We start from the raw sequence: 10,910 nt of genomic DNA on the forward strand, positions 1-10,910 counted from the left end.
GGTCCTTGGCAGTCTCAGAATATTCGTCAGGACCGGCCGCCTACAAGCTGCCCCATAACAGCCAAAAAGAAAAAGACGAAACGATACTTCTAAATTACAAATGACTTAACGTAAACAATTTTTGCAACAGTTAATGATAGATCAAGCTAAGTGGACAGAGTGCATAAAACTGTATTATTAGAGCTTTTTTTTGTATCAAGACTTATTGAACCTACGTGTTTTTATGACATCATGAATAAAATTTGTGATATTACTCTTTGAAGTTAGGATGTTTGACGTGTGGTATCGAGGACTGCGTATGTTATTGCGAAACTGCTTCAACTGTGTCTTTAATGAACATAGTTAGTTGTCAGTTAACACAAATATCATACTTTTCATCACGATGTGCATTATAATATAGATTTCATGCATACATATTCCATATAAACACACCTAACATATCTTTCTATACGTAAAAACTTCATGCGTATTTTATAGTGATTAATAATGCTAAATTTTATAGTGTCGGAGACTTTCCAAACTTTGTCAGACGTCTGACGTCACCATTAGATATAAAGATCTCATATTCAAAAACTAATTTCCATTTTTGTGGGCTCATTTTCAAATAAAGAAAACATTTGCAGCACTAATTACGTTACTACGAACCGAATACGCATGTAGTAGCGAGAGCAAATACGCAACTCAGCTTGATTTAAATCAAGCAGCAAAGCTAGAAAACAACAACTGGGTAGCAACTTTAAATCACTAACATTAAGACAAGTTTTAAAATCGCATATCTTATTAATTTTTTGTCTTTCTAACTGCATTATAACGTTGCCAACCTTTATGATGCCTTACATACTACTATCCTGTCAACACGAATAGCTAAAAAACAGCTATTTTCATTGTATATTATGTGAATAAATGTTGATTAAGGTCAAGTGCTTTAATGACACATTCGTGTCTTTAATAAACACGTGACGTAAGACAAAAAATTTCACTCTTTCAACACTCTCACACATGTTCTTGAGCCGGAACTGTTGCATTGTGCCTGACGCCAACTCCTGAGGGAGTGACAGAATGTGTACTAGGTGATCTGAAAACTCTACTAGTGAACACAGGGACTAACATACAGATAGACTGTTCTCTGGAATTCTGAGTGTTTGGTTATGAATAACACTTAATTCCAGGTGTAAACTGAATAACTATTTTTGTATACATATTTTTAGTTTTTGAAGTGTCGCAATTCAGTTCCAACTTCAAGTACTAGAGGAGTGCTCCGATTAATGGAATCTTCTAGTTATGAATTTGGATAATTTATTTACCGTGTTTTTCTATGACGAAGATTTCATTGCATTCTTATACAACTTAAATAACTTTACTCTTGTTTAAACGCCAAACCTTTAGAGAATAAACGGAATAAAATATGCAAAGTGTTTAAAATGTTAAAAGAAATGAGAAAACACGTTTATGAATTGGATGACATTTAAAAGCAATTGCAGAAAACAAGCTTCTTTTTTCAAATCTTAAATGTGATAGATTTTATTGAGTATTTAGAGTTGATTTTTATAAAATGTTACATTATTTTCCAGGCGGCAGCTAGAGACGAGATACTTGCTTGTGGAGGAAGTGTCTCTCATCACCACGGAAGTAAGTACAGAAGTGTTATTTAAATCCGACTGTTTAGACAATTAGAAGTTTGCTACGATTAACAAAACAAAAACACTTAAACAATGTGAAAAAATACGTTTCAAGCCTTCATAATTTTATGGTTGCAGTCCAGTTTGTGCGTGAAAACAAATCGATTTAATGGTGATCACAATTTAATAAAGCAAATGTAACTACTTGACGTTTCAAATTATAACGTGACATATCTCCAACAATTTCGTATAAGTAATCATTTTATCTTAGTAAATCATGAAGGACAGACATCAATAGTGATATTTATAAACAAACGACACTCAAATATACAATTTGCTCACGAATTCTAATGATTTGTCGTCACTTGTTTAATACGAGGAGACTTTTACTGATATTTAACGCTTTGTGTTAGTTTTAAGTTTTATTTGTTTATTCTATAAGTGTAATTTCGTTTACTGACAGAACTTACCAAATCCACTCAAGTATAAGATTACTAATACTAAAATAAACGAAATAATTTCTCCCTGAGCTTACAAGAAAATTTTACGTAAACCATTAAAACACAAACTTAAAGCTTAGCCACCAAATAGTTTCGTTTTGAGTTTACTTACTGATTAAGTTTATTTTATTACAATATACAGCTTTTATAGTAAGTAAGATTTGTTTTTAGAACAGGTACGACGTTTTGATCATTGATGCGATCATTCTCAAGTACACAAGTTTTACTTACTGTAAAAGCTGTAAATTGTAATAAAATAAACCACAAAATTTTTGGTTTGATTTCAATTTCGCGCAAATCTACACGAGGGTAATCTGCGCTAGCCGTCCCTAATTTACCGGTGAAAGACTAGAGAGAAGGCAGCTAGTCATCACCGCCCACCGCCAACTCTTTTACCAACGAATAGTGGGACTGACTGTAAACTTATAACGTCCCCACGCTGAAAGGGGGCGAGCATGTTTGGTGGGTCAAGGATTCCAACCCGCGACTCTCAGATTATGAGCGCCCTAACCACCTGGTCTTGCATTCGAAAACGCAACGCTGGCTTGCGTATTAGACAACGGAGCGTAAAACTACAAATATATTGTTAAAATATAAACTCTTTCGTCAAATTCAGCCATATATTAAAGTTAAGAAGTGCTCAAAAGAACTGACAATTATACAAACTACTATAACATGCCGCCCAAAGCTCGAGAAAGAATATTCGTATTTTCTGAGATCTATATACAGAGAGATTAGAAAAATGTAATAAAATTATAAGCATTGTTATTTGGGATATGAATTACATTATTTTTCCATCCATTGTTCACACTCAGTAAAACGTAAACATTTATCGATAAAAATAAGTTTATACGGTTATTTTAACGAAGCGGCAAACACTTGTTTTTTTAGTCCACCCCTTTTTTTAATGTTTTTTTTTTTCGTCTATTATCGAACTATGAACTGGTTCTATAAATTATCACCCCATTTCGTCCTCGTTACGCCATTGTTTATCTGTATATTTATGTGGTGAGCTATTGTCATTAACAGTAGACAAGTTATAATTATAATTTATTATGTAATTGATAAAGACATTTAATGTTATTTTTGTTCTTGATTTTCAAAGTTAATTTTAAATCCAGGTTTAAAGAAAATGCAATTCAACGTGTGCCATACACTGATACTTAAAAAACTAAAAAAAAAACGACTTTGAAATACTAACCTTGTGCACGTGAGAAGTATACAGATACACAGTATACCATAAATTGGCAAAAATAAGTACCAACTTTCCGCACATATCAATGACTAACAGTTTCAGTTTGTAAGGATGATTTCAAATTTTCAACACTTGTCCCCCCCGTTCACATACAAAAACGCTAACCATTTCACGACTCTTTTTAAAGTTTTTAAAATTTCTGAAACCAGACCAGTGTGATTTAGATAAAGAACTCCTACTATACAATAAATACTAACTTATCTTTCGATTGATTACGTCTTTTCTGTTAAAACCGCTTTAATTTCGTTTAGCACTGTTTCAACTCTTTTTTTTTTACTTCTTCCTTTAATATGTAATTACATCTATACTTGTGTTAGAAGCTAGCTGCTTCAGGTGTATTAGATCTTATTTTGTGATGTTGTTTTTTACTTCTTCCTCTAACATGGAAAAGGCACGGCATGGCCATGTGGTTAGAGTGCTCGACTCGCAATCTGCAGGTCGCGGGTTCGAATCACCATTCCACAAAACATGCTCGCCCTTTCAGCCGTGGGGATATTATAATGTGACGGTCAATTTCACTATTCGTTGGTAAAAGAGTAGCCCAAGAGTTGGCGGTGGGTGGTGACGACTAGCTGCCTTCCCTCTAGTCTTTCATTGCTAAATTAGGGACTGCTAGCGCATATATCCCTCATGTAGCTTTGCGCGAAATTCATAACAAACAAACCAAACTAACATGTAATTACATGTATACTCGTGTTAGAAGCTAGCTACTTCAGGTGTACTGGATTTTGTTTTGTACGCTGTTTCAACTCCTTCTTCTGATATTTAATTATGTAATTACATGTTTTTTTAATCGTGTTATAAGTTAGGTGCTACAGAAATATATTCATTTATGTTGGTTTTATAGCTAATTATTTAAAACTGATTACATTGAAGTTAAAAACGTTTAGTCACTTTCACCGAAACTGGTATCTTCCTCATTAAATTATATTAAATAAATATTGTTAAGACCTCTTGATATATCACGTAATTTTATAATCATGATATAACACCCTTGTAATTTCTTTGTATTATTCGTAAGTTAATCAAAGTTTTAAAATATACGGACTTGCGATGCTGACTTATTATAAAACTCCCCTTGTCGTGTTCTTCTTAACTTGAGAACAAAACTTAGTAAAAATGTCTAATGTTTTAAACTGAAACATTCAAATATATACTAATTTATTGTGTATTATAATACTACTTACAGTTGGTAAGATCCGAAAGCGTTGGTTGAAACAGTCTGTGTCCGGTGTTGGTCTTGGAATGATGAGGGCGGTGAAAGAATACGTTGATCCAAATAATGTGTTTGCCAACGGAAACTTGATGATTTGATCTTTGACCATTTGATAAACAGCAAGAAAAATAACCATGACTATATTTTTCAATCTTCCATGTACACTACACCTTGATATATTTTACACTGTACGTCATCGGCAAATTTCCGTTTTTAATATCCTAGTTACTTGGTTGTGGTTAATATTATATATTTATTATTTACTCAAAACACTACAAGCTTTAGTATTATATTTTCATAAAAACGCTTGTTTGTGATATTACGTAATTTTGGTGTTCAAGAAGATAAATTATTTGGTAAAACTAGGTGAAATTATAATGCCAAATAATTTCCTTTAATTGCTCCTCAAAACATTATATTTTCTTATCAACATGTTTGAAAGTTTGTGTAATAAATATTTTTATAACTCATGCGTATACATATATAATGTGTAGCTAAATTTACTTCTCTACGACATTCATGTAAAAAACTTGTTAAATGAGAGTTAATCTTCTTTATAAATAACATATCATACTCAATACAGGTTCCAACAGGAGGTTAAATAGACGTGTAGACTCCTCTAGTATCCTACGAATGGCAACTGTGGTATTTGCATGCGCATGTTACCTTTAACACTGTTGTGCTATCCACCTTCCTGTTCCATACCGTTTGTATGAAATGACGCGATAAACTTCAAAATTATATTCATAATCACTCTGTATATCCAAAAAATTTTTGAATTCTCAATCCAGTTTACGTCATGTACTGAATTCACCTTGATGTGTTACTTTCCCAAGACTATCTGGTCAGGGAACTAATCTGCTGTTTTATGGAATTATTGTTTTGTTTTTTCCTTCACCTTGAGTTTGGAAGATACCTTGCGGCTGTCAAAGGGAGCAGAGAGATATTTTCTACATTCTTGTTCCCGCCTTCTTATCAGCAACTACAGAAAGAATATGTATTGTGAGTGCACTTTTGACACTTTATGATGAATTTACATGTGAGGAGAATTTTTTATTTATTTTTTAATCTGAGAGAATGAAGACATACTGCAAAAGTCATGTCACTGTTTTAATACATTCTCTATTCTACTAATCGTGTGCCCTTCATGTTAGTTTTCTTTGTAAATGCTAACACGCGGTTGCTTTGCTTTTCATTTTTATACATTTTATACCCTACTCGAAACTCTAAAAGCTATTTTTTCGCTTTTGTTTTATATAAGATATTTTATTTTGCCAGACTTCAACGCTGTACATAGTTGTTTCTTTAAACTCACATGTAATAAATTGCTACACTTGTCCTACCACACACCATATATAAGAACCTCTAGTTTTGTGGAAATCAAATATCTGTGTGTCACAATCAACCTTGAGAGTACACACTCCTTACTTCAAAGTGGATAGCAATTTTATCACGTACTACAGTTAATACTTAACATGAAGTATTGGACTGTCTGTGTATTCTTGGCATCCTACCTGAAATATTGAACTGATTGTGTTCTTGGCATTCATTCCGTCTGAAATATCGCATTTTATCGCTTTTTTTTTTCAATATCATGTTTTACAATCGTAATAAAGTGGGAAAAGTTTACTATTGCATTTTCTTCAGGTCTGACTAAGAAAACGTCGAAACTCTTTTCATGATACTAAATCTCCTCTTCATCTTAAGCATTTAAAAGATAACACAGTTGACTACTTTAATTTTGGATGCACACTACTAACGATTAGAATAACTTACAAACTTTGTAAAAGCAAATAAGCACAATTCCAATTTCAAGGTAATTTGTTAATGTTAGGGAATAGGGAAGTAATGTGCTTGTTTGTTTGTAATTAAGCACAAAGCTACATAATTGGCTATATGTGCTCTGCCCACCATGGGTTTCTAACGTTGTAACTCCGCTGTACCACTGGGGGCTATAGGGAAGACGGTCACCTTTGGTACAACGGCCATTCCTGCATATCATCAGTCATCTAGAATGGACGGGATAGAATGTGAATGACCAAACGGTGACTTAATTTTTTTATTTTCTTTTGATCATGTTTGATTTAAGGTAAGCTCGATATTTAAAAACATCACTTTTTTATTTCAAATAATGAAGAATTATAGACAGCCGAATGTGTCATAAAAGAAACGTGTTTAAGTTCACTAGTTTTTATAACATGCAATTGCTCAGAACACTTGCTTATGATTATCCCCCCTTGCAAGGCTGTCTTGCCCCACATCAATCATGAAAAGTTCCGCCCTAGATTCTGACCGCAATGTACACCACTGCCCCATAGTACTACCCATGCTAATTTGCGCCATTGTGCTACATAATGCGAAACCTGTGTATAGCACAAGACCTCTCCGATTCCTGTCACGAATATTTGAATGATGATTTAAGTGATTTAAATGCGGGTGACAAATGTAGTATTTATTTTGAACTATAGTTATTATGAATTAGATGTGGCCATTTTACTTCCTCAGCTCGTTTTAACCAATTTTATAGTTAAAATTGCCCCTAATCACAAGAAGTACTTTTTTTCAGTATCTGAAAAAAAAACGGTCTACGTCCAGTCTTTGTTTTGAATAGATGTGTCATTGATATTAAAACAAGATTCGTTGTAAAACCCTTTGAATTTTTATGAAATTTATCTTAATTGGGGAAAATCACATTCAAAGTTAAGAGGGGGGAGTGAATCTTTATACCTCTTCTTCCTATAGCATGAAAACATTCACACACAGAACTGAAAATAGGAATCAGTTTTTATTTACACATTTAAATTTACACGTTTGTAAACGTACGGATAAAAAATAACTCAAGTTACCTACTTCAAGGTAAGTAACCCTTTGAGTACAATCAAATATTTAAATGTTGCTGCACAAAGAGAGTCATTTGTGATTTTTGTGACAACACTTAATGAGTTCCCTTTTGACAAAACCCAAATGGGTTGTAAATATCCTAATCCTACAATTTTTAGAAATATTTTCTTTTATTTTAACATTACAACTCCTTTCGAAAACAAAGAGTCGGGAAAATACGTTTTGTTAAATGTTTTGATCTAGTACCTGAAAACAGTTGACACCAGTTGGAAAAGTGAATAAGTATGATTATGGTTCTGATGAATCCAGCTTGCATGATTTTCCCAAATACTGTTTGCAATCATAGGATATCATCCTTGAGTCAGATACCAAAGGTTAAACAGGTATAAAATGACAGTCTAAACCTTTCAACTACTATATGCGTTTAAAATCCACCCTATGTGTTCAATTGCTTCTCATTTCTATGTAAATGATGATGATGATGCTTTCCCCAAATATATCTTCTTTGAAGCGACATGAAACAAAAATAAAAAGATGATCCTACAAAGGTTTGGTTTGTTTTTAATTTCGAGCAAAGCTACACGAGGGCAGTCTGCGCTAGCCGTTCCTAATGTAAGACTAGAGGGAAGACTAGAAGTCATCACCACCCACCGCCAACTCTTGGCTACTCTTTTGCCAACGAATAGTGAGATTGACCGCCACATTATAACGCTCCCACGGCTGAAAGAGCAAGCAAGAGGATTCGAGCTCGCGACCCTCAGATTGTGAATCGAGCACCCTAGCCACCTGGCTATGGCGGGCCAATAATAGTTTTTCTTTCCTAAAAGTATGTTAAAAATCATTTTATATAAAAAGGTATTACAATACATGTCTTTAATCTTACATTACATATCTAATTAAAAAATAATTGGAATTTCTAAGATATGAGCTATAAAAAGACAAAACCGCTGTTATCCATTATAAAATGTCAATCACATACACACACCCTATTCATTTTGTTGTGAATCATGTGTCATATGAATGCATATGACTGGTTAGTCAATCTACGCTTATTGAAGTACTTTTGGTATAAATGGCTTTACGTCTTTACAGTGCATGACATTTCATTTCAGTTTGAAAAATGGTCATCAGGAACAGTGAGAGTAGGTGTTCCAATGTTGCATGCTTAAAAATCAGAGTTTTAATGAAACCTCATCAATCATTCCTCTGAAAAAAAAGGTATTCTCAGGACATCTTTAGAACCTGAAGTTTCTTGACCGCCCGTGCAGCCCACTCTAAATCGGCCATTCCCCTCTTGACAGTCCAGAAATCAATCTACAAAAGGGGCCCATTAAAATTTCTGTAGCATGTCCTATCAGATTTTGTTTGTTATTTTTATATGTCTAGGGGAACTTATCTAGACCTGGGGTACTATTATAATTTGGTGCTTACCTGTTGTATATGTTCTAAATGTTGGTTGAAGAATAATTTTAGTATGAAATATTTCTCATGTAATTATTAGAAAATTTTTGTTTTTTAGAGTATCTAGTTGTATTTGCTAAAACATTTTTTTTTAAAGTACAATAGTGCTTATTCGTTTCATTAATATTTAATCTTGTTTTTATGCTCCAGAATGAATATGTCTTTCATGGTAACATTAACATGAAACTCACTGTCACAGAATGTCCTTAGTCTAAAGAATAATAGACATTATCAAATAATGAAAGAGCATCATAATTTAATACTTTTATTAGAAATATTACTACCCACAAGATAACACCAGTAGTCTTTAATACATACTTTTACTCTATCTCATAATTGGAAAATACTAAAGGAAAATCAAGCTTTTTAAAACAATGTCCCATGCTGACTTTGATGCTACTTCCTCCATCATAAATCGTGTTCTGTCTGATTACGTTGGTTACGCATTATTATTTAAAATGGCTTTTGCGAAGGACGGTAAGATCAAACTTAGACCTACTCTTGGCAAATTTTCAATAGATCCTTAACCGCACAAGGACATTAGCTTCCAAGAAATATTAAGCAAACCAAAGTAAGCTTATAATTCTGAACCAAATTAATTACAGTTTATTAGAATTGTGAGCATAAGCGCTTGCAGTTATTAAAATGAACTGATTCGTTCGTGTGCCATTGCCACAAAAGCACGCTCCGCACTTTGAGGCTATACATGTATTATAAAAGTGGAAATCACAAACCAATATTTGGTCAGATGAGAGTAGCCCAAAATTTAGCGATGGTGCTGTTAACAAGTTGCACTCTCTCTCTAGTCTATCAGTTCAAAATAAATAAAAAATTAGGGATGGTGCTGTTAACAAGTTGCACTCTCTCTCTAGTCTATCAGTTCAATAAAAAAAAATTAGGGATGGCTAGGCCCAGATAACCCTTATGTAGCTTTGCGTGAAAATTTTGAAACAAAAAATATTTCAAACAAACTTTACTTATGGTGGAGATTTATTGATGAAATAATTCACTTTAAGTAGAGGAGATTTTACGTTTATTAAAGTAAATGGAAAAAACATAGTTCATTATGTTATTCGTAGGGTAACTATGATAGAAAATCTTTCAGTTTCAAAGGTTTTAGATGAAGATCTAGGACAGCATTTTCCATTAGAATGTATTATAAAAATCCTGTATCAAAAAACAGAAGAAAAGTTGAATAAAATCGGTTCATTGTTAAGATTAAATGGAAATTGTTCAATTCTTCTCAAGTTTGTAATAGAATCAAAACACGAAGAAAGCTTCATGAAAATAAATAGAAATGAAACATTTCACAGAAGAACTAAATGGAACTATTATGAAGAACGGTGTATATAATGTTATTAAAAAAGAATAACCGAAATATTTCACAAGACAGCAAATCTATGGTTAATCGAATATAAAACAGGCAATGAACAAAAAGACTAGGCAGGTTGGTGGAATTAATTATGACTGGGAGTTGACGAAATAGAAAATATTTAGGCCACTAAGATAGTTTAGAAGATCGAATAAACATGTTTATAAAGAAACAAAAAAAAAGTTAAAAGCATTTGTAGAAAAAAACAAAAACGATTACATCGAAATGAAATGAAAGAAAAAATTCCCAATGATTTAGGTAATTCAAGCTTGTTTGATTTACAACATAGAAGCTTGGAAATCTTTTTCAGCTATGTGGTTCAAATATCTTTGGAACTGATTAGGATTTAATAATAACAATAAAAGCATGGATGAGACGTCTTGTATTAAAAAAACAGCGAGGTAATTATAATAGATGGTACAGAACCTTCTTTTGAGATGAATGAGATCTTAAACAGCCCGGTAACCATAGAAGTTCAAAAAGCAACTGAAAGTTTACGGAACAGAAAAGGACCTGGTATTGGTAGTATAACTAATAAAATGTTTCAATTAAATATTGAGAATGTAAGTCTAGAGTTGTGTAAAATTTTTAATCTCATTCTGAATAGGGGAAAGTTTCCTGAACAACTGAGTTTTTTTTTTTTTTT

At 32.9% G+C, this 10,910-nt stretch overlaps 2 protein-coding genes across 3 annotated transcripts in view; one reads left to right on the forward strand and one right to left on the reverse strand.

The window, feature by feature from the left end:
- Positions 1 to 4,993, forward strand: part of LOC106457778 (alkyldihydroxyacetonephosphate synthase, peroxisomal-like) — a 50,466-nt gene extending 45,473 nt beyond the window's left edge. For both annotated transcript variants that reach the window (XM_013917222.2, XM_022383799.1), the window contains exons 19-20: positions 1,572 to 1,629; positions 4,564 to 4,993. In XM_013917222.2, the coding sequence (XP_013772676.2) occupies positions 1,572 to 1,629; positions 4,564 to 4,688 (183 nt within the window). In that variant the 3' untranslated portion in view covers positions 4,689 to 4,993. The remainder of the gene's footprint in view (positions 1 to 1,571; positions 1,630 to 4,563) is intronic.
- Positions 4,994 to 5,493: 500 nt separating this feature from the next.
- LOC106457774 (alkyldihydroxyacetonephosphate synthase, peroxisomal-like) overlaps positions 5,494 to 10,910 on the reverse strand; it is an 82,481-nt gene continuing 77,064 nt past the window's right edge. Inside the window, exon 21 of the mRNA XM_022383801.1 lies at positions 5,494 to 5,572. The gene's annotated coding sequence lies outside the window, so the exon portion shown is untranslated. The remainder of the gene's footprint in view (positions 5,573 to 10,910) is intronic.

The sequence above is a fragment of the Limulus polyphemus genome, unplaced genomic scaffold (assembly GCF_000517525.1).
Source record: "Limulus polyphemus unplaced genomic scaffold, Limulus_polyphemus-2.1.2 Scaffold372, whole genome shotgun sequence".
NCBI lineage: Eukaryota > Metazoa > Arthropoda > Merostomata > Xiphosura > Limulidae > Limulus > Limulus polyphemus.